The sequence below is a fragment of the Trifolium pratense genome, linkage group LG3 (assembly GCF_020283565.1).
Source record: "Trifolium pratense cultivar HEN17-A07 linkage group LG3, ARS_RC_1.1, whole genome shotgun sequence".
Taxonomy (NCBI): Eukaryota; Viridiplantae; Streptophyta; class Magnoliopsida; order Fabales; family Fabaceae; genus Trifolium; species Trifolium pratense.
The window spans coordinates 47,397,341-47,420,750 of record NC_060061.1 but is presented as its reverse complement, the minus strand read 5'-3'; the positions used below and the strand labels follow the sequence as shown (position 1 = coordinate 47,420,750).

Genomic DNA, 23,410 nt, shown 5'->3' with positions numbered 1-23,410 from the left:
CAAATATTAAGATATTTTGGTATCTAATAAGAGGACTAAATTGTCTAAATTTTATTACTTCAAAGATTAAAGTTTCCAATATTCATAACTTAAAAGAATCAAAATAAAACAAAAAAACTTAAAAGACCAAAATTATACGACGTTTGAGGAACCAAATGAAAAAAATAAATTAAGATATCCAAAGTAAAACCTAAAATTAACTTAAGGGAATAAAAGTATAATTTAGCTCAAATACAAGGAACAGAAAATCTGATTAATTTTTTTGTGTAAACTGGATATCCTTTGTGGGACTCAAATGATGGCAAAAGAGTTTTAACATCGCTGCATGCTTAAGTCAAAGATCGAATTCAAGGCTTTGATTAAGTTAGAAGAGATCTGCGTCATCTTATCTAAGGGCTATCGAGTAAAATCTGATTAATTTGTGCAAACATGTTACTTAATTTTTTTGAAAAATCTAATTTGTGGAAACTTAGTACCACAAAAAATGAAATAAACATGCAAACTATTTCAATCTCATTCACCTTTTTCACTTTCCACGTGCTTTCCTCAAACCATTGTTTCCCTCAAAAAACAATGATTGATGGCAACTCTAAGCACCAAAGTAGCTCAGTTTCCTTTGCATGTAAGGATTCAAAACCAATTCGTCAATTCCATACACCAAACTTTTCTCAAAAAAGCAATTAAAAAACCAAAAAAAAAGCATTCTGATATGTATTATTGTAAGCATTAATCCCTCTGATTTTGTTCCTTTTTTTATGTTTATTATAACCAAAAGGACAAAAAAGCACTCACAAAAACAAAGCATCACTACTCTCTCTGTTCTGTTCTGTTATGTTCCTTTCTTTTTCTTTATTCAATTGTTTTCTTTTTCCTTTATTTCTTGTTAATAGAGCAATTCCAAAACCTCTGTCTCAATCAAAGTATAATTTTTTTTGGATATTTCTATAACCCCATTTCAAAAAGATGACAACTTTAGCTTCCTTAACTCTTCACTCAACCTCTAAATGCTGCTTTGTTTTCTGGGTCAAGAACAAAACTCATAAAGGAACAAACTTTAACATTGCATTGGTGATTGTGTTGTTGGTGTTGGTGTTTGTGTTTCTGGTTGTGACAGAAACATGGCTAGCACCAGTGGAACAAAGGGTCCTTTTGAAATCTCTAGACAACCATCTAAGAGGATGATAAGGGCACCTACAAGGACTGTTGAGTTGCCAAATGAAGAAAATATTATGGATAGTGAGATTGTTCCTTCCTCACTTGCTGTTCTTGTGCCTATTCTTAGAGCTGCTATTGAGATTGAGGAAGAGAATCCTAGAGTTGCATATCTTTGTGAGTTGTTTTGTTCAATTGTTTTTGTCTTTTTATTTTTATGTTTTTGAATAATTATCTTTTATGAGTTTGATGAGTATGGAAATTGTTTACTTTGTGGAATGTGGATTTTCTGGACTGTTTTGTGTAATTTGTTTTTATTTTATTTTTTTAAAAGAACAAATTTGATCGTAGTTAGGCTTTGTTTGGCAAAAAAATTAGCGGATGACTGATAAACTAACTTATAGCGGATAAGCTAGCTGATTGAATTTGTAGTGTTTGGTAAAATTTGCGGTTGAACTAGCTTATAGATATGAAATGACATAAAAAAATATATGTTTAATTAATATTTATTTTTTTCCAAGTAAGATGACAGGGGTATTATTGGGAGAGAAAAAATGATAAGCCATAAGTTATAAGCTAATTGAATTAGCTTATCAAAATAAGCTATAAACTAGTAAAAATTTACTAAACAGGTCTTTTTTTTCAAAATGAGCTTATAAGCTATAAGACATAAGCTCTAAAATTTGTATCACATGTTATTGCTTAAGTCCTTATTGTAAAATTTGATTGTATTAATGGATTGGATATCCTAATTAAATGTTGTTAAAATCGAAAATGTGTATCACATGTTATTGTTTAAGTTCTGATTGTGAAATTTCATATTGAAAGTTTGAAACCAACTTTGGTTGCTAAATTGTAATTCTTATAGTAATCACAAGTCAAAGGTGTTGTGCACTTATATATGCTGAAAAGTATATGATACTAATATGTTTTCTGTGTTTAATTAGGTCGCTTTCATGCATTTGAGAAGGCTCATACAATGGATCCAACTTCCAGTGGACGTGGTGTTCGTCAATTCAAGACTTACCTGTTGCACAAACTCGAAAGGGTAATCTGCCTAACTTTAATTTCTCGCAATTCTTCAATATTTTGAAGGTGGTTTATGTTACTTCTTATTGGTCTATAAACTAGTAATGGTTTATATGTCTTGTTCATGCATTTGATATTATTTTCTGTTTTTCATTTTAATACAAATATTAACATTTATAGCAATGATGGTAGGTCTATAGATTAAGAATTTATGAACAAGAACGCAATTTATTTCTTAATTTCTACATGAAAACGAAAGGCTATATAGATGTTGATATACTAAACATTTCAAAAAATTTACTGGTTGCAGGAAGGGGAGCTTACAGAGAAAAGCACTCAAAGAAGTGACGCCAAGGAGCTACAGGTTTACTACCAACATTTCTATGAGAGGAGAATCCGGGATGGTGAACTTACTACAAAACCGTAAGGATATTGATCTTAATCTTGCAGGTTGTGTAAATTATGTGATTTTAAATATTGTCTTATTATTCTTTTGATGTTGCTTTTGAAGAGAGGAAATGGTTAAGAATGTTCAGATTGCCACCGTCTTGTATGAAGTACTGAAGACTTTGAGTTCTCCACAGGCTATTGAGGAAAAGGTTTGTTTTCTTTTATTATTTTAACATCACTTAAATTTACTTTTTAAAAAATAGCGATGACATGTGCTGAGTATGTTATTTTTTTACCAGACAAAAAGATACGCTGCTGATGTTGAGAATAAGAGGGGACAATATGAGCATTATAATATCCTTCCATTATATGCTGTCGGTGTTAAACCGGAAATCATGGAACTTCCTGAGGTTTGTATGTTTTGCGCGTACATGCATTGACAATTTTGCTTCGGCTAATGATATTATCATCTGAAAATTTAACTTTATAATCTTCCGATGCCTTTTTCTTGTTTCTTTGAAATTATAGATCAAAGCCGCAATTGCTGCTTTAAGTAAGGTGGATAATCTTCCGATGCCTATCATTCATTCAAGACCGGATAATGATGCCTCTACAATACCTATGGAGAGAGTTAAAAATGTGAATGATATACTTGATTGGATTGCCTCAATTTTTGGGTTCCAGGTAATAAATATTTCTCTTCTATGTCAGTTTTTTCCTTCGTCTGCAAGTAACATGATTTTAACTTTGAATTAATAAGGGACTGATTCAACTATGTCGAGTTCAATTAACTCAAACATTTCAGTAAATAATATACTTTCATATTGCTTGGTTTCAAGAAAATTACTTATTCGCATAAACATATATGGTATATAGATATTAGTGGTGCTAGTATGACATACAACAAGTTATGATGAATATAGTTATATGTCGTTGTCATATCATGTACATTACCGGTGAATAATCCAATTTAATATGTCGTTGTCATATCATGTACATTACCGGTGGATAATCCAATTTAATATGTCGTTGTGTATTTTGGAATACAAAGAAAGGAAACGTGGCAAATCAAAGGGAACATCTTATATTATTACTTGCCAACATGGACATAAGGAATAGGTCTGCATCTTATGAGGTATGTTATTATTTCCTGAAGAAAATCTGTTTTTGTATATATATTTCTAAATAAGGGTAATGTGGAATTTAAATTTTGTAACCACTTCTACTCATCAATCATCATATAGAGAACTAAAAAAAAGTTTGTTGCAGATACGTGAAGAAACTGTAGAGAATTTGATGGCTACAACTTTCAAAAATTATGAGTCATGGTGTCACTATGTGCGTTGTAAATCAAATATTAGGTACTTCATTGCTTTACTATGTATCCTAAATTGCATTTTGTATAATGCTTATATTATAAGAACTCTTTGATTCATTTTGGTACGTCCATTTTTTTAACACTAGGTATTCAGATGGTCATGGAAGACAACAATTAGAACTGATTTACATTGCACTTTATCTTCTAATATGGGGAGAAGCTTCAAATATTCGCTTTATGCCTGAATGCCTTTGCTATATTTTCCATCATGTAAGTTTTCAATAATCATAATTCAAACATTATTAATGTCGTAGTATTATTTATTCTTCTGCTGTTGCTACGAATCTATCATTTTAACCCTGACCGTGACCGAAGTAGTTATAAACCTTTTCAATGTTGATAACACTTTTTTATTTTCCTTTCTCTCTTCCTGCAGATGTGCAATGATGTATTCGGGATTTTATTTAGCAATGCCCATCATGTCAGCGGGGAAGCATTTGAAATAGTAACACGTGACGATGAACATTTTCTCAGGGAAGTTATAACACCTTTATATGATGTTTTGAAGAAGGTAAGTATACGCTACATAAATAGCTCAGTAATTTTTTTGTCTGTTTTCAAAATTGTTCCTTAAACTCATTTCTGTGTTTGGTGAATAGGAAGCAAAAAGAAGTAACAAAGGCAAGGCGAGTCATTCCAACTGGAGAAATTACGATGATCTTAATGAATATTTTTGGTAAACCGTTCACTAATCTTTTAACGGAAACACTCAAAGCATTGCTAAAAACTATTTTTATATACGTTGAGAAAACAAGAAGCTCAAATCTGTCCTTTTCCAGGTCTGACAAATGTTTTAAGCTAGGTTGGCCGATGAATCTCAACTCAGATTTTTTTAGGCATAAAGAGGAGACACAAACAACACATCCGGTCTATATCTATTTTCTTATTCTCTTTTCTATTACATTATGTTTGTTTTATTTTTCAACTGCACCCTCATTACTTTGTTAGAGACCTTTATTGAAGTACAAATATAAATGACAGGGTCGACTCCGGGGCCGAGCTAACACTGCAGTTGGGAAGAAGAAGCCTAAAACAAATTTTGTTGAAGTTCGTACATATCTGCATCTGTATAGGAGTTTTGATCGAATGTGGATTTTTTTTATATTGGCTTTACAGGTAACCATAATGCTACTTGGACCTACCGTATTTTCTTATGTTGGCTTTACCAGAATTCCTATGCATCTGGTTAAGCTGTTAGAATTTCATCATCCAAATTTTCTTTCGTATATTGATGGATTATTTCGCAAGTGAACGAATTACCACGTAGTAATAAAAATATCGATCCACAGGGATTGTGTGATCAAACTAGTCGAACAGTGCTCATAGACATTATGCAAGAAATACACATAGATTGGGGGTTTGGTTTGAAGGATGTGTTTGTACGAAAATGTTGAGAAATCAAATGATTAAGAATGAGGTTGGATCGTCGACAATTCCCTAAACAATAGTATTCACATGCAATTCAATTGTATCGTAATGAATCACTCGAATGTTACAACTAGATCAACAATACGGTGAATCGCAATCTCTTGTCAAAATCCACCCTATCCTCTACCGATACTTCTCCAATCTCTTGGATGGAAGCTACCGGTAGCGGAGTATTTGAAAACGCGTTGATCGTATGCTACATTCTATGTTTCAATCTCTCGACCGGAAACACTCAAATGCACAATGAATTCAGTTCTGATTTCAACTCATACTCTCGTACATAATTAAAATCTAAGTTCATTGCAAGATTGATCAGAAATTGTAAAGCATTAAGGATAGAACTTCATTGAATAACATTCATAAAAGAGAGATTCAGTACAGATACAATTGATTACATGAAATACATTGGTTTAGTTCCTCATCATGATCCAACCTCAATGGAGGTCTAGCCTCTCATCGTGAAGTAGCTCAATTCTTGCTCCAACTTCAAGGAATCCACTCCCATGATGTTGAATGCTTCCAATCTAGCCACCTTCTTCCTCTGGAACACAGGATCAGTCTGCGAATCGTGCCTGGAATTCCCAAGATCAAGATCAGATTCCCAAAAAAATTCCCACCACTTGTAACAGAATTATGCAGAAAATATATATACAGAAGGCAACCACGCCGCGCGCCAGATCTATCACGCCGCGCGTGGTTGCAAATCCACCAACTACGCCGCGCGTAGTAACAGAATCACGCGGCGCGTGATCAAGTCAGAGAGCAATCTTCTTCTTCAACAAGGTTCCACGCCGCGCGTGGTCAGGTATCACGCCGCGCGTGATCAGAGTAAAAATCTTGGCTCCCTGTGAGCTCCATCACGCGGCGCGTGATGGGCTACGCCCCCAGCGTAGTGAGAATCCTCCATTTCCTGCAATTTTTCCTGTTTTCTTGCAAATCAAGTAATCAAGCTTACGGTTAGATTTCTCTTATATTTATTGCTAAAAACCTACTAAAATGCATCTAATGTTGCTAAAATAGGCACGGATTAGAGAGTGTGACGATTCGTCATCACAACCCCAAACTTAAACCTTTCCTTGTCCTCAAGGAAACAACTTTTACCTCAAGCTTTTGTGTCAAGACCTTGGCATTTTCCTTAAATTCACTCGAATCATACATACGTGAGACTCACCTGATGATCAATGATCCACCTGCAAACAATGCTCAAATGCACAACCGTTCTCGCAAGACATTTTCAAGTAGTTCACACTTTTCGACCACGGCTCTTATGATTTCATCACACTACTCACATGTACTCTTCAGTTTTGGCAATTCACTCAAATCAACACATCAATGCAAGTCAACAATAATTTTGCAAGTAGTCTAAGAATTCATTCGGTTCACTTTGTGCACACACATTAGAGGTCTTTTAGGGTTATAACGTGGCTTGGCTAGGGTGGATGGTGACATTTTGGATAAGTAGTAGAAAAACTTGGAGTTAGATCCCCCTATGGTCAAAAATTCATAAACCAAAAACCCTTTTCTTTTGAACTATAGTGGACTAGAGAACTTTTTCAAATTATCAAGCAAAGTTTTGCAAATCTTTTTGTACTCAAGGCTATCACTTCTTTTAGTACTTCTTTTCTATTTTTTTTTCTTTTACATTCATCTCTTTTTTCATTTTTTCATTTCTTTTCAACATATCTTTCTCTAAAACCTTGAATCTTTGAAAAATTTTCAATTTTTTTCAACCAAAAACTTTTTGTAAGTTCTCTAGTACCCTCACCCCAAACTTCATTGTTTGCTAATTCCAAAGAGCAACCCCAAACTTAGTGGTGAGCATTGCGCATCAACCACTAATTAGGTGCCTAACCTCCAAGAAAGTCATTCCTTTTTTTCTTCAAAAATTTCTTAAGGGTTTGCAAAAATAACATATTTTCTTTCAGCTCAAATTGGTTAAGCAAATGATATATATGTAAGGGTGGATAGAAAGGCTCAAGGGTACCAAAACAACATGCCTCGTGTGTGCGACAAAATTACCAATCAAATAAAGAGACGACAAGCAAAATCGAGAGACAATACACGAGTGGATATCACACATAGAAAGGATGAGAAGTGTTTGGCTCAATACCTCACGGTTGGGTCGAATCAAAGAGCCGGTCAAAAAGTGTGCGTTCCCGTCCTTTGCCTCTTGATCACATGAGTGCAACAAGCTATTGCACTGCAAGTTTCACAAATCACACACGGAGAAAATCAAGTAATTGATACTCAAGTAACTAGAAAGAACATGCCAAAGTATTGAAACAAACTCTAAAAGTAAAAACCATTCCACCATTTAAACAAGAGAAGATTCAAATTCAGAGTACACAAATAAAATATCCAGCCAATATCCAAGCAACATCAAATATTATTACAAACCAACGAAAGTAAAAGACAATTAAGTAAAGATAGAGTAGTAGAGTAGGAAAGTAGTAGCAGCAGCAGCAGTAGAATATCAGAACCAAAACCGTCAAACGGTGTCGTCCGGCTGGCCAGTGAAGTAGTTTGTGAACGGGCTATTCAAATTCAAATTCAGCCCATCCACATCCAGCATCTCCCTCTCCATAGCAGCAGCCTCATCCTGCTCAACCCGGCGTCGCCTCTCGATTTCGGCCAACTCAGAAGTTCTCAAACCAGAATTGTAAGCTTGTCTGGCCTGAAAAGATGTCAGTTCCCTCGCCTGATGCGCCTCCCAATCAGTATCAACGGGATACAAAGTCCCAAAAGTAGGAGGAGGGAAAGTAGACCGGTAAGCCATCGCCTCGGTGTACATGGAAGAGGCGGTATCAAAGTAGAGATTCGGCAGCCCCGAATATTGAGAAATTTCCATTTGATGCAACATTGAAGCAAGCTGATTCATATCATGAGAGTAACGAGGAGGGTCTTGAGCTGGTATATCGTGATACTCATGTACCGGATCCCCCTGTTGATCCGGATGGTTACCCTCTTCAAACCGGTTAATTTCTTCCTCCTCCCTCAAAGCTTCTTCTCTTGCAGCATTCCCCTCACCTCGGGGCACAATAGGACCTCTCTCAAATCTCTTCTCAAAGTATGATAAAGATAGTGGACGGACGGGATGTAAGTCACCTTCTTGCACACACATAGGTACATTGCTTGCTCTACACAAAGCAGCAATTAAGTTGCAATGCCCCAAAGTAAAAGTCGGATTATTATTATTTGCCATTTCATGTAAATCCCTTTGTAACCAAAGACCAAGATCGATATAACGACCATCAGCTAATAATCGAACAGCGGCCACATTGTCAATCTGGATTTCAGAGTTATTACCAACCACTCTCACATTCTTAAGCCAAAATTCACCCCAAGCACGGTGAATAGGGTTAAAACTCGTCAAACTCAACCTAGTAGGAAGGGATGAGGCTGAGTGTGACAGCCATCTAGCTCCAGGCCTACAAACAATCGCCTTTAACTCCTCTCTCACCGCAAGGCCACCATTAGCAATCCTTTCTTTCTCGGATACCAACTCACAAGCACCTCTCACACGACAACCCAACAGTGTATTAATGTGAGCTGCGGAATAGTGCACTCTAATTCCCCTAACTGTCGACTAGAACTCCGGAACCGACGACTGGTCAGGCAAATAAGCGTTCGCGAGAAACTCCCTTACCCACATCTGATTTCCCGGATTAGCTTCATCTTTAATCATTAACTTATTAAACTTCCCCCATTTTCTAGACTTGACCTCATTTCCTAACTCAGCAACACCCTTCAACAAGTCCTCTCCAAAACCTTTTTCTTGATTAATAGTAAAGGTTTGGATTTTTGTGTACCTTTTTTCATGAACTGCACTGATGAAGTGGGGATGGACCTGTGGTTGAGTCACATTGCTCCGGCGAGGAGGAGATGCTTGAGCGGACCGAGAAGATTGGCCCTTGCTTGCACTCATCTTTGTTCTTGGTTTCTTTGGAGGCTCTTGTGGTGGATTAGCATCACTCTTCTTCTTTCCCTTTCCGGTTAGCCGTGTCAACATCTTGATAATGTAAAGATTGAAATGGGTTAATTCGGGACAGTGGTGAAATGTGATGAAATGAGGGATTTGGAGTGGAATTAGGAGTGGGTGATATGGGTGGTATGTCAATGTGAAGGAAATGGATGATTTAAGGTGCTTAGAAGTGAAATTTGGAGAGGTTTGAAGAGTGAAAATGGGTTATCAATGGAGTTTTTCGTGTGGGAAACCGTGTGAATTGATGATGGGATGGATGGAGTGGTTGAAAAGATGAAGAAATTCAAATTTGACACGCTTTCCTGTGTAACCCCGCCGCGCGTGATCCTTGCTACGCCGCGCGTAGCACCAATTGTAACGGTCAAGAACTTCTTTCAAACAGGCCACGCCGCGCGTAATCACCATCACGCGGCGCGTAATCACTTAGTCAGAGACTCCATATTTCTCCAGGCTTCACGCCGCGCGTGATGCATCCCCCACGCCGCGCGTGATACATGCTGAAAACTCCTTCCTCTGTGTTGCAGGATCACGCCGCGCGTGATTGTACTACGCCCCCGGCGTAGTAGAACTCTGTTGTGCCCTGTTCTGCTTCCTGTCCTTGCTTCTGCTACACACCTACCTACATACTTCAAAAACAAACACACTAAAACATTAGAAACCGTTGGGTTGCCTCCCAACCAGCGCTTGTTTAACGTCCCGATGCTTGACGTTCCATACCCTTAGGGGTTAAGGAAAAGAAGTGCCACCATGTGGCAAGTAGTGTGCATTCCAAGGTATCTTAAGAGCATTTTGAACCATGTGATCATAAACCTGAATTCTAAAACACTGTGGGTCTCCGTCATCCCATGTCATCTTGTCAAAGACATTGAATGTAACCTGCTGATCATCGGTCCTTAGCATGAGTTCCCCCATCTCTACATCGATTAGGGCACGGCTAGTTGCTAGGAAGGGTCTACCAAGTAGCAACGGTTCCCACTCCCTAGTTTCTTCTATGTCTAGAACCACAAAGTCTGCGGGAAACACAAATTCACCCACTCTAACCAATACGTCATGGAGGATACCTTCCGGATGCACTATTGATCTATCCGCCAAAGAGAGACTCATCTTTGTCGGCTTTGCTACTGCTCCCGGTATCTTCTTCATCATTGATAACGGCATCAGATTAATGCTCGCACCCAAATCACACAACGCCTTTTCAATAGTGAGATTTCCAATAGAGCATGTAATTGTAAAGCTCCCCGGATCTTTCTTTTTCTGAGGTAGCTTCCGTTGAATGATGGCGCTGCATTCTTCCGTCATACTTACCATTTCATCATCTAATGGTTTTCTTTTCTTTGTGAGCAGCTCCTTCAAAAATTTTGCATAACTCGGCATTTGCTCCAATGCCTCAACCAAAGGTATAGCCATCTCAAGCTTGTTCAACACCTTCATGAACTTCTTGAACTCCTTCTCTCGCTCAAGATTCTTAACTTTCTTTCTCCTAGGAAAAGGCATCCTAGCATACGGCGATTCATCAACTCCTTTACCTTTCTCAACCTTCTTACTCTCCTTTTCTTTTATCTCCCTCTGTTTTTCAACTTCTTCTACTTCCTCCTCACTAATCTCAACTTCCTTAGACAGATTTTCATTTTCTACTTCTCCCTCATGTCTCTCATTTTCAACTACAACTTCTTGCTTATTTTCAACTTCTCCCTCAATGACCTTCTTTTTCAAGGGCTTCTCCACAGCTGGCCTTTCCGGTATCTCTCTACTCCTCAAAGTGATTCCATTGCAAGTTTCATTTTTCGGATTATCATGAGTGTTTCCTCCGAAACCTCCTTGGTTTTGCAACATAGAAAACTGTCTTGACAGCTGACCCATTTGCACCTCAAGATTCTTTATAGAAGCTTCATGATTCTTGTTAGAGGTTGCTTGACTCGATTTCATCGCTTCAAAGTTGCTTTGGGTCATGAGCATGAACTGATTTAGAGTCTCTTCCATCCTTGATGGAGGCCTTTGCTGCTGTTGCGGTGCACCTTGACTTTGCATACCGTTCCCCCACCCGGAACCGTTGTTATTGTTGTTGTACGGCTTCCGGAAATTGGCTAGGTAGCGAGCCTCCTCTGAACCCTCCGGGAAGCATCCGCCATTTGGGTGATCCTGCAAACAAAAATCACAGCGCACATTGTCAATTTTACCTATTGGAGAAGATTGAACTTGCGGATTGGACAGCAGCTTCATCATTGCTTCCATTTGGCTAGTCATGAGCTTTTGCTGTGCCAATAGCGCTGTTTGAGTATCCAATTCCAGCACTCCGCCTTTCTTCTTGGCTCCTCTATCATTAGTAGCTCTATACTCGTTTTGAGCCATGCTTTCCACCAATTCTCTTGCTTCAGTTTCGTCACGGTTCTTCAACGAACCACCGGCTGATGCGTCAAGTATCATTCGCGTTTGAGCCCTCAAACCTTGGGTAAACATTTGCATCTGATTGTGGCCATCGAAACCGTGATTCGGACACCTTTTAAGACAAACTTTGAACCTTTCCCAAGCATCATACAACGTTTCACCATCCGCTTGTTCGAAGTTGCTAATTTCAGCCCTTCTTTCTAGGAACTTATGTATAGGGAAATAACGATCTAAGAACTTCCGCTCCAGCTGTCTCCAAGTCTCAATAGTTCCGGCGGGTATCGTGTCCAACCAATCTTTAGCACGGCCGGTGAGAGAATGCTTGAATAACCTAAGTCTTTTGTCCGATTCGCTCACCCCCGGTGGATCGGTATAGTCGCAGGCTTCATAGAAGTGAGACAAGTGTAAATTCGGGCATTGAGCTTCCGAACCTGAATAAGGATTCTCTTTTAGGGCGGAAAGGACCGTGTTCTTGATGTCGAATGAGACAGGATTCGCCGGCTGAAAGCCTTGATTTGCCAACGCGTCATTGTCTCTCCTCCCATAATCACCAAGGGTACGCCTTGGCGGTTGAGGAACCGGTGGAATCTGCTCTTCTTCCATTGTTGATGCAGTCTGTCCTTGACAGTCCAGTGTATCCCTTAGCAAAGCTGTTCCCCTTGAAGCTTGAGCTTCCCTTGTTGCCTTTCGAATTGCGCGAGCTGTCTTTTCAATCTCTGGATCAAATTGCAGCTCTTGAGGACCTGTTCTCCGCATGCACAATGAAACACACAAGTAGAACGCTCCGGGAGAAAAATATAAAACAGAAAAATAAAGAAAACACAGAAAATATGAACACTATCGCCTTGTCGAATCAATCACAATCCCCGGCAACGGCGCCAAAAACTTGATGGATTATTTCGCAAGTGAACGAATTACCACGTAGTAATAAAAATATCGATCCACAGGGATTGTGTGATCAAACTAGTCGAACAGTGCTCATAGACATTATGCAAGAAATACACATAGATTGGGGGTTTGGTTTGAAGGATGTGTTTGTACGAAAATGTTGAGAAATCAAATGATTAAGAATGAGGTTGGATCGTCTACAATTCCCTAAACAATAGTATTCACATGCAATTCAATTGTATCGTAATGAATCACTCGAATGTTACAACTAGATCAACAATACGGTGAATCGCAATCTCTTGTCAAAATCCACCCTATCCTCTACCGATACTTCTCCAATCTCTTGGATGGAAGCTACCGGTAGCGGAGTATTTGAAAACGCGTTGATCGTATGCTACATTCTATGTTTCAATCTCTCGACCGGAAACACTCAAATGCACAATGAATTCAGTTCTGATTTCAACTCATACTCTCGTACATAATTAAAATCTAAGTTCATTGCAAGATTGATCAGAAATTGTAAAGCATTAAGGATAGAACTTCATTGAATAACATTCATAAAAGAGAGATTCAGTACAGATACAATTGATTACATGAAATACATTGGTTTAGTTCCTCATCATGATCCAACCTCAATGGAGGTCTAGCCTCTCATCGTGAAGTAGCTCAATTCTTGCTCCAACTTCAAGGAATCCACTCCCATGATGTTGAATGCTTCCAATCTAGCCACCTTCTTCCTCTGGAACACAGGATCAGTCTGCGAATCGTGCCTGGAATTCCCAAGATCAAGATCAGATTCCCAAAAAAATTCCCACCACTTGTAACAGAATTATGCAGAAAATATATATACAGAAGGCAACCACGCCGCGCGCCAGATCTATCACGCCGCGCGTGGTTGCAAATCCACCAACTACGCCGCGCGTAGTAACAGAATCACGCGGCGCGTGATCAAGTCAGAGAGCAATCTTCTTCTTCAACAAGGTTCCACGCCGCGCGTGGTCAGGTATCACGCCGCGCGTGATCAGAGTAAAAATCTTGGCTCCCTGTGAGCTCCATCACGCGGCGCGTGATGGGCTACGCCCCCAGCGTAGTGAGAATCCTCCATTTCCTGCAATTTTTCCTGTTTTCTTGCAAATCAAGTAATCAAGCTTACGGTTAGATTTCTCTTATATTTATTGCTAAAAACCTACTAAAATGCATCTAATGTTGCTAAAATAGGCACGGATTAGAGAGTGTGACGATTCGTCATCATATATGACAGTCTTTTTTTTTACAGGCAATGATTATAATTGCATGGAGTAACTTGGGACTTATTGGAGTGCTTACTGATTCCGATGTCTTCAGAAATGTTTCTAGTATATTTATCACATATGCTATTCTCAATTTTCTTCAAGGTAAAATAGCTACTTCTCTTTTTCGTTGGAAGTTAAAAGTTTAGGTAGCTTTATTCTTTATGTAGTAACAAGTGCAATTTTTATCGTCATTTTTTTTCACTTTTTTCTCGTAATGTTTATTTGCAGTTACTATCGATATTATTCTTATCTGGAATGCATTGGGGAACATGAAATTTACTCAGCTGCTTCGGTATTTTCTGAAGTTTGTCGTAGCGGCGGTTTGGGTTGTTGTTTTACCAGTCAGTTTTAGTAGTTCTCTGCAGAATCCAACCGGGCTTATACAATTTGTCACCCATTGGGCTGGGGACTGGGGGTCAGGGTCTCTTTATTACTGGGTTGTTGCAATATATATGATACCAAATATAGTGGCTGCATTGCTGTTTTTCCTTCCACCTCTGCGCAGAACATTGGAGCGCTCAAATAATCGAATACTTACCCTTTTAATGTGGTGGGCTCAGGTCAGAAACACAAGTATTTATAGTCTTAGGCTATTTTTACCTTTATCCGGATGCTTCATTTATCAAGCATTGTATATCTATTTAATCGGAATATATTTTGGTTGTTTATCTAACTTTGACTTTTACTGCAGCCAAAATTGTATGTAGGTCGGGGAATGCATGAAAGCATGTTTTCACTGGTTAAGTAAGTCATAAATTCTGTGCAAATTCCTTTTAGTATCAACTATATAAGATGAATGGAAGGGAGGGGATGGGACTTTGTCGGAGAATGTAACTGTCGAAACCTTAATTTTTCGTCAACCATGTTTTACTTTAAGTTGCTCTGTTTATGATCGCAAATAAATTTCTTCATAAACATCATGGCCCGATTTTTTTTTTGGTATTAACCCTCTGGTTCCCAGAGAAGGGGGCCCGGTAATCCAGAGTTCGGCCGCGAGGTAAGTAAAGCCTGGCCAAGAATTGTTCCCACCAGAAATCGAACTCGGGTTCTCCCGAATGATTCGTCCTAGGACGAGCTCATTAACCACTTGAGCCAATATCTTGGTTATCATGGCCCGATTTAGATTAGATAAATATTGACTATTGAATGTTAGGCACATATATTCTGCTTCTATTATAATTTCCTCTCTCTATATATTATTTCAGCTATAAAATGAATTTTGTTTTGGCAGGTACACCCTCTTCTGGATCATGCTTCTAATTAGCAAACTAGCATTCAGTTACTATGTGGAGGTATCATCTCTATAAGCTTTGATTTTATTTTATTTTTTCTGTTAAGCATTTAGTCCCGTGGCTTGTAGACATTAAAACACATGTGGCTGTGTGTGTAGTGAGCATATCAGGGAACAGGGAAAAATGCATATGAACTTAATATTAATAGAAAGAACAAAAAACAGTAAAATGATACAATGAAAGTTCTAATTAATGAGAGGAAAATGCAGAAAACTGTGTAGGAACATAGAAAAAACAGTGAAGCTATTTGATGCTTGGCATAGCAAAACATATGGTTTTATTATCTCTCTCTCGATTATAAGTTCATGCATAAAATAAAAACACCATGGAATCAATTCAACAATAATGAACTGCTAAATTCTTGCAACCGTGTTTTATGTATTTTCTTTATTCTAGTGTTTCGATTATATGAAACACACCAAATAGTTATTTTCAAATTGTAATTCATTAGTTTTGTTTCGCTGATCTACTAAACTAATCTTTCGATAGATATCACCCCTTGTTGAGCCGACAAAGATAATCATGGCAATGCAAATAGATAACTACCAATGGCATGAAGTCTTTCCAGAGAATGGTAACATTTTATGACCCTTTTCACTATCTGTGTACATATTCTGTTATAGACCTATCGCTATAACTTCAACTCACATTCTGTAAATGTTACAGATATGCACAATTTAAGTGTTGTCGTTTCAATATGGGCTCCAATTATCCTGGTGAGTTTTGTGGAACAGGAGGAATTTGGATTGACAAACTTTATCTTATTTCATTGCTTTCGCTTACATATTTTTGTGCCTTAGTTCGTTCCATTCTTAAATGTTTCTTCAATATAGGTTTATTTTATGGACACTCAAATATGGTATGCCATTTATGCCACTTTATTTGGCGGGATTATTGGAGCCTTCAGCCACTTGGGTGAGGTACGTATGTGTAGCTAATGTATTGCAATACATTACGTTACATCTTTGTAATTTCCACTTTTCTTGTATGATATATATCATCCAGAATAAATTAAAAAAATGCAGTATCAAACGATATGCTTCTCAAAAGATTCGACCTCATTTTGTGATAACGACAGTACTAAGTTCATATTGCTTTTATCCTTTTCTGTTAATTATAATCTTAAACATTTTCCATCTCTTAGATAAGGACACTTGGAATGCTCCGCTCCAGATTTCTCTCTGTACCACAAGCGTTCAGTGAAAGCTTTTGGACTGGTAGAAACAGAAAGAATATGCAGGAGGAATCGGTACTGCATTTCATGTTTCAAAATTATATGACCACAGATGCCAGATATTAATTTACTATGAATCTTACACATGGAGTTTCTTTGGCAGGATGATGCATACGAACGGGATAATATTGCATATTTCTCTCAGGTTTGGAATGAGTTTATAAATTCTATGAGAGAGGAAGACCTCATCAGTAACAGGTTCAAATCAAACTTCTTCCTTAACAACATATCTTGCTTTAGGCTTCTGAATTTTAATCGTATAATTATATCTCTTGTTTACTAATTATCCAGGGATAGAGATTTGCTTCTTGTTCCATACAGTTCAGTTGATGTTTCTGTCATCCAGTGGCCTCCATTCTTGCTTGCTAGTAAGGTATGTCATTTGAGCTACTCTTTAAGGCCACCGGTTTATATCAGTGTTATTGATTGCATAAAATTCCATGGTGCCACTATCCTTCACAAATTGGTCACGGCGGTTGTTAAAAATTTGCCACTGCAATCCACCATGGCCGATATTTGACAACAGTAGTTTATATTGATTGAATCATACTGTCTTTTGCTTTCTTTCTAAATCTCTTTTAATATGTGATAGATTCCTATAGCTGTTGACATGGCAAAAGATTATAAGAAGGACGATGATGCTGATTTGTTTAAAAAGATTAAGAGTGATGGTTATATGTACTCAGCAGTTGTCGAATGCTATGAGACTCTCAAGGACATCATACTGAACCTTCTGCTAAGTGCAGAAGATAGGAAGTAAGGATCGAGAGAAAAAACTTTATAGCCTCTATTCACCCGATTTATTTGTTTCTTAATATAATCCTCTTTTTTTTTTTGGTTTCTTTCATGTAGGGTTATAGAGCTCATATGCGCCAAAGTAGAAGAATGCATTGAAGAAGAAAAATTTGTCAAAGAATTCGATACAAGTGGCTTGCCTTCACTCAGTGAGAAGTTGGAAAAATTCTTATCTCTATTGGTAACTTTTTCCCCCTTTTTTTGTCACTATAGTTTAATTCCTTCTTGATGAGATTATTGAGGTCTTATATTTTCTCGCTTTCCGTTGGCAGAAAGATGAAGACAGCAAGCAGGAGTCTCTGATAGTGAATGTGCTGCAGGATATTGTAGAAATCATCACACAGGATGTTATGGTCGATGGCCATGTGTACGTTTTAAATATTGAATGGGATAGATATTGGTGTATGAATTTTTTTTATTTAAAAAAAAAACTATATTATATAATTTTCTATGATATTGTTTTGGTTCTTTTCTTCAGAATTCTTCAAACACCTCAGCATTATAATGTAGACAAACAGCAGAGGTTTGTTAACATCGACACTTCTTTTACACAGAAGAGATCAGTGATGGAGAAGGTAGTCTTCTCTTGACATCCACACCCCATTAAACATATTACGTTGTTGTTTTCATACAATCGGTTACTTATTAGTCTCCTTTTCATTTCTATAGGTTATTAGGCTTCACTTGCTTTTAACAGTCAAAGAATCGGCTATAAATGTGCCCCAAAATATTGAAGCCCGTCGCCGTATTACATTCTTTGCGAACTCCTTATTCATGAATATGCCAAAGGCTCCAAAAGTTCGAGATATGTTGTCCTTCAGGTTAGTCATGGTTTGTATCTTACACACCTTATCACACGAGCTCGTCGAGCTTGAAATATGAACAAATGCACTAAGTAATTGATTTTTCTAATCTAATCAGCATAAATATACTTGACTATGAATTATAAAATAATTGAAACAATTTTATCTCATGTTTCCATGATTTGTAATTTCTCTGACTTCTGCTTCAGTGTTCTAACACCATATTACAAAGAGAATGTTCAATATTCCAATGATGAACTCAAAAAAGACAATGAAGATGGAATTTCAATTTTATTCTACCTAACAATGATATATCCTGGTCAGTATTGCTTGTATATGCTTGGTTATCATATTTTTTTCCCCTTCAATGCATTTGCACTCGTGTTATTTCAATACATCAATGCAATTCAGATGAATGGGCCAATTTCGAGGAGCGCATAAAAACTGAAAATCTTGAAAAAGATCGGGAGGAGTTTGTTCGTCAGTGGGCATCTTACAGAGGGCAGACACTCTCTCGGACAGGTATTGATTACAGTCACATTGATATAGGGTCGGACTCGGGTAGTATATTTGGTGCCCGTTTTTTAACCGGGCTTTTTAGTCTGGCCCGATAAATCCCGTGGCCCGTAAATGTTAATTTTCTGACTTTTTCTATTTCTTTTCTTGTAGTGAGAGGAATGATGTACTATTGGCAAGCCTTACTCCTTCAGTACCTCATAGAAAATGCAGGAGATAATGGTGAGTTCACTATTTCACATATGCTGATTTTCAAATTAAAATCCAAAGATTTAGCGGAAACCATTTTATTAACAAATGATCTATACACTGTTTAATACAGGTATTTCTGAAGGCTACCGGACAGTTGATTACAATGAAAGAGATAGGAGGCTTCTTGAACAAGCAAAAGCTCTGGCTGATTTAAAGTTCACCTATGTCGTCTCATGTCAACTGTACGGTTCGCAAAAAAAGTCCAAAAATACTTTCGACAGAGGCTGCTACAATAATATTCTCAATCTGATGGTAACGTAAGTCAATACAACCCTTGTAAGCTAAGTCCAATGTAATATTTTGGTGAACTATTTAAGGTCCTTGTAAGCTAAGAATGTGATTGATGATTATAAAATGTATCGTTCCTTGCAGGCATTCAGCCCTTCGTGTTGCTTACATAGATGAAACAGAAGACACGAAAGGGGGAGAGAAAGTGTATTATTCTGTTCTTGTCAAGGGGGGGGAGAAGTATGATCAGGTATGGAGAAAAATATTCTAAGCTATTTGCATGATTTCAAGTTGGTTTAAGGGCTTTTCTAATGATTCTATGTTATATTGAAAGGAAATATATCGCATCAAGCTTCCTGGTCCTCCGACGGAAATTGGTGAAGGGAAACCTGAAAACCAAAATCATGCCATTATATTTACCCGTGGAGAAGCTTTGCAGACCATCGACATGAATCAGGTAACTTTTCCTTGGACTTTAATTTTAAAAAATATTAATAATTAGAAAGATACTTTCTGTATAACTCAATGCTCATTTTTGTTTTATACTTTTTTAAAGGATAATTACTATGAAGAAGCTTTCAAAATGAGAAATGTATTGGAAGAATTCCATGCACATAAAGGGCAAAGGAAACCAACTATATTGGGTTTAAGAGAGCATATATTTACCGGAAGGTTTGCCTTGTTACAATATTTCGTATAGTATTTAATTTTATATGAATTAAATTATTTCATGACCAAGTTAACATGATTTTAATATATAACTTGTTTCTTATTTTGCAGTGTTTCATCACTTGCTTGGTTTATGTCAAACCAGGAGACCAGTTTTGTGACCATTGGCCAACGTGTTTTGGCAAATCCTTTAAAGTAAGAAATAAAAAATACATTATGTTTCTTTAACAGCCATATTTTGTATTATTTCTTGCATAGTAAACTTTTTTGTTACATATGTTAAGTAATCCATGTTCATGAATTTGCAGGGTCCGATTTCATTATGGTCATCCAGATATATTTGATCGAATCTTCCACATAACCAGAGGTGGCATAAGCAAAGCATCAAAAACTATCAACTTAAGCGAGGATGTTTTTGCAGGTACGTCAAGGTTGAGTAGAAACTGTCTATCTGATGAATGGAAATTTTTACTAATTGTGATTTTAACATTTTTAGGGTACAATTCAACTCTACGCCAAGGATATATTACACATCACGAGTACATTCAAGTTGGTAAGGGGCGAGATGTTGGATTGAATCAGATTTCACTCTTTGAGGCTAAAGTTGCAAATGGAAATGGGGAACAAACACTTTGCCGTGATGTTTATCGTCTTGGTCGACGATTTGATTTCTTCAGAATGTTGTCATTCTACTTCACAACAGTTGGCTTCTATTTCAGTAGCATGGTAATTTATCATATCGCTTTTTATATTTCCTGTTACATGATTGTTGATTGCTAATATTAATATTACATTCTCGGAATGTACTTTGCTGAATTTGAGTATATCGTGATTTATTATGATATAGGAGTTAGATTTTGTTGCATAGACTGCCTAGTTTTAGAATAAAGAATAATAGAAATCACATAAATAAACTTGTAAATCGATTCTACTGTGTTCTGTGTGCATACAAACTTGAGTGAGCTACTATACAATCACGAATACGATTATTAGACAACTAAGTGTCATATCAATAGGACTTGATCGATTATGAAAGCACATAATCATATTTTTCGTTGATTAAAATGCATTTACACTAATGCATTTATTTTGATGCGACACATTTTTCAGATAACCGTGCTGACAGTGTATGTGTTCTTATACGGACGATTATATATGGTATTGAGTGGAGTCGAGAGAGAAATTCTTCAAAATCCAGACATACATCAGAGCAAATCACTTGAACAAGCCTTGGCATCTCAGTCTGTTGTTCAGTTGGGCTTGCTGCTGGTGCTTCCCATGGTTATGGAAATCGGTTTAGAGAAGGGATTTCGCACTGCCTTGGGTGATTTCATCATCATGCAACTGCAATTAGCTTCTGTGTTCTTTACTTTCCAGCTTGGAACAAAAGCTCATTACTACGGAAGAACGCTCTTGCATGGAGGTTCTAAATATAGACCAACGGGTCGAGGCTTTGTCGTCTTCCATGCAAAATTTGCTGATAATTACAGGATGTACTCACGAAGTCACTTTGTGAAGGGCTTGGAGATACTTATACTGTTGATTATTTACGAAGTTTATGGCGAGTCGTACCGCAGCTCAACTCTTTATTTCTTCATCACAATGTCAATGTGGTTTTTGGCCATTTCTTGGCTATTTGCTCCTTTCTTGTTCAATCCTTCTGGCTTTAATTGGCAAAAAACAGTGGACGATTGGACAGATTGGAAGCGATGGATGGGAAACCGTGGTGGTATCGGTATTCCATCTGATAAAAGCTGGGAATCTTGGTGGGATGAAGAAAATGAACACCTGAAATACTCAAATGCCAGGGGGAAAATACTCGAGATTATTCTTGCATGTCGCTTCTTTATCTACCAATATGGAATCGTCTACCATTTGAATATTGCACGTCGTAGCAAAAATATTCTGGTAAAGAACCTCATTTTCTTTGTTCTACATGAAATGTTGCATGTTTTACCGCATGGTCTTTACTACCTTCTTTTTTTTTTCATTGTAGGTATTCGCACTTTCATGGGCAGTTTTGATTATAGTCCTTATCGTCTTAAAGGTATGTCATCTTGTAGAAGCAAAACCATAGCATTTGCATCAATTAAAGCCTAACATACAAAACTATTACTCACTTCAGTAAAAATTTAGTTCTAGCTCAAATTTCACATTTAAAATTATTTCACATTTGTGCACCAGATGGTTTCCATGGGTAGACGGAGATTTAGCACCGACTTTCAGCTTATGTTTCGTATTCTCAAGGCACTTCTGTTTCTCGGCTTCTTGTCAGTAATGACAGTGTTATTCGTTGTGTGCGCGCTTACTGTATCAGATTTGTTTGCTTCCATTCTGGCCTTCACGCCCTCTGGATGGGCCATTATTCTGGTTAGTTAAAACTTCAAGGACTCAGATGAAAAAATACATTGTTGCAGGGAGTAAAAACATATTTTAACATTTTCTATATATGTGAATATATACTTTATTCAAACAAAACAAGTGATGTTCCTTTTTCTATTTTGCAATCAAGATTGCACAAACATGTAGGGGACTCTTGAAATGGGCTAAACTATGGGCTTCGGTGAAAGAGCTTTCGAGAGCATATGAATATGTAATGGGATTAATAATCTTCATGCCAACAGCAGTTTTGTCATGGTTCCCATTTGTGTCGGAGTTCCAAAATCGGATACTATTCAATCAAGCATTTAGTCGAGGACTTAAGATTTCAATGATTCTTAAGGGAAAGGAAACTTACAAAGCTGATTGACATGTTATTATAATTTTAAGGTAATCTTACATTTACTATATGAGATAAATAGAAGATGCACGGACAGTGTAAAATAATTTTACACTGACATCCAATGAGCATCATGTATTCCGTCAAGTCACGTAGATATTTTAATCTTAGCTATATATATCACATGGAAAATTGGTAGTTTCTTATTGGTGTAAAAATATTTTACATGGGGGGTGTATGTATGTCCATTAAACTCTTTTACTATATGAAATTAATTTCTATGCACTGATGGTGTAAATTTTTACACATGCGTTCAATCAAATCACATCATATATCCCACTTTATCATCCTAATTACTACAATATCTCCACAAGTATCAATTTAGTGAGGTATATATGTGGTGATGTGTAATAAAGTTTTACACTAACGATATTTACGAATCAAATCCTTACGATTATATTTGTATCATGGTTTAAAAAAGTAACATGTTTTCCTCTCCTCGCTGATTCCATACATTTTCAATGCAGGCAGGAATTGGAAGTTTTCAGTTTGAAAAAAATGGATCTCACGCTTATCAGAAATTTTTGGAAGTTCTGATGATTCCCTTTCCACTTTAGCAAAATTTTACTGACTGAGAACAGGAATGACTAAAATAGGAATTTTTTATTTTTAATTTTACATTTTAAAATGGAATATCTGTGTCAATATTGTATATGTATCAGATGAGTATAGAGTGAACATTATTATTTAATTAATTACTTATTTATGTTACATTAGAAAGGGATGTAGACAAAATCATGATAGCTGAATTTAATACAAGAATTTCTTTTCTTTTTTTTTTACACATATTTTGTTTCAAAGATACTTTACATTCTGAATTTGTCTCAAATAGATTGATTTTCAAACTAATTTTTACAAATGCAAGTGAAGTGCATATTCATTACAAACAAAATGTATTGAAGTTCAAACTGATTTTCT

The 23,410-nt window shown here is 37.0% G+C and overlaps 1 protein-coding gene across 2 annotated transcripts; it reads left to right on the top strand.

The window, feature by feature from the left end:
• The first annotated feature begins 603 nt into the window (after nucleotides 1-603).
• On the top strand, nucleotides 604-23,205 carry LOC123917237 (callose synthase 7). 2 transcript variants are annotated; one of them, XM_045968909.1, is made up of 43 exons: nucleotides 604-1,329; nucleotides 2,100-2,200; nucleotides 2,492-2,604; nucleotides 2,693-2,780; nucleotides 2,871-2,981; nucleotides 3,100-3,255; nucleotides 3,623-3,706; nucleotides 3,841-3,932; nucleotides 4,036-4,159; nucleotides 4,326-4,460; nucleotides 4,549-4,625; nucleotides 4,729-4,816; nucleotides 4,931-5,065; nucleotides 13,909-14,026; nucleotides 14,153-14,484; nucleotides 14,616-14,668; nucleotides 15,156-15,216; nucleotides 15,706-15,790; nucleotides 15,883-15,932; nucleotides 16,050-16,136; nucleotides 16,361-16,465; nucleotides 16,554-16,648; nucleotides 16,742-16,823; nucleotides 17,043-17,206; nucleotides 17,303-17,426; nucleotides 17,518-17,612; nucleotides 17,724-17,820; nucleotides 17,915-18,066; nucleotides 18,258-18,367; nucleotides 18,460-18,570; nucleotides 18,718-18,786; nucleotides 18,887-19,073; nucleotides 19,189-19,294; nucleotides 19,379-19,501; nucleotides 19,601-19,716; nucleotides 19,825-19,908; nucleotides 20,022-20,134; nucleotides 20,210-20,439; nucleotides 20,824-21,621; nucleotides 21,710-21,760; nucleotides 21,898-22,083; nucleotides 22,226-22,482; nucleotides 22,960-23,205. In XM_045968909.1, the coding sequence occupies exons 1-42, from the start codon at nucleotides 1,119-1,121 to the stop codon at nucleotides 22,460-22,462; spliced, it is 5,736 nt and encodes a 1,911-aa protein (XP_045824865.1). In that variant the 5' UTR covers nucleotides 604-1,118; the 3' UTR covers nucleotides 22,463-22,482; nucleotides 22,960-23,205. The 2 variants fall into 2 exon arrangements, with proteins under 2 accessions (XP_045824865.1, XP_045824864.1); XM_045968908.1 differs by having other exon boundaries at nucleotides 17,518-17,820.
• The last annotated feature ends 205 nt before the right edge of the window (nucleotides 23,206-23,410 follow it).

Coding starts and splice junctions, on each gene's coding strand:
- LOC123917237 (XM_045968908.1), top strand. CDS start 1,119: ATGGCTAGCACCAGTGGAACAAAGGGTCCTTTTGAAATCTCTAGACAA. Junction 3,707..3,840: donor ATAGGTCTGCATCTTATGAG/GTATGTTATTAT, acceptor AGTTTGTTGCAG/ATACGTGAAGAAACTGTAGA. Junction 14,027..14,152: donor TATTCTCAATTTTCTTCAAG/GTAAAATAGCTA, acceptor GTTTATTTGCAG/TTACTATCGATATTATTCTT.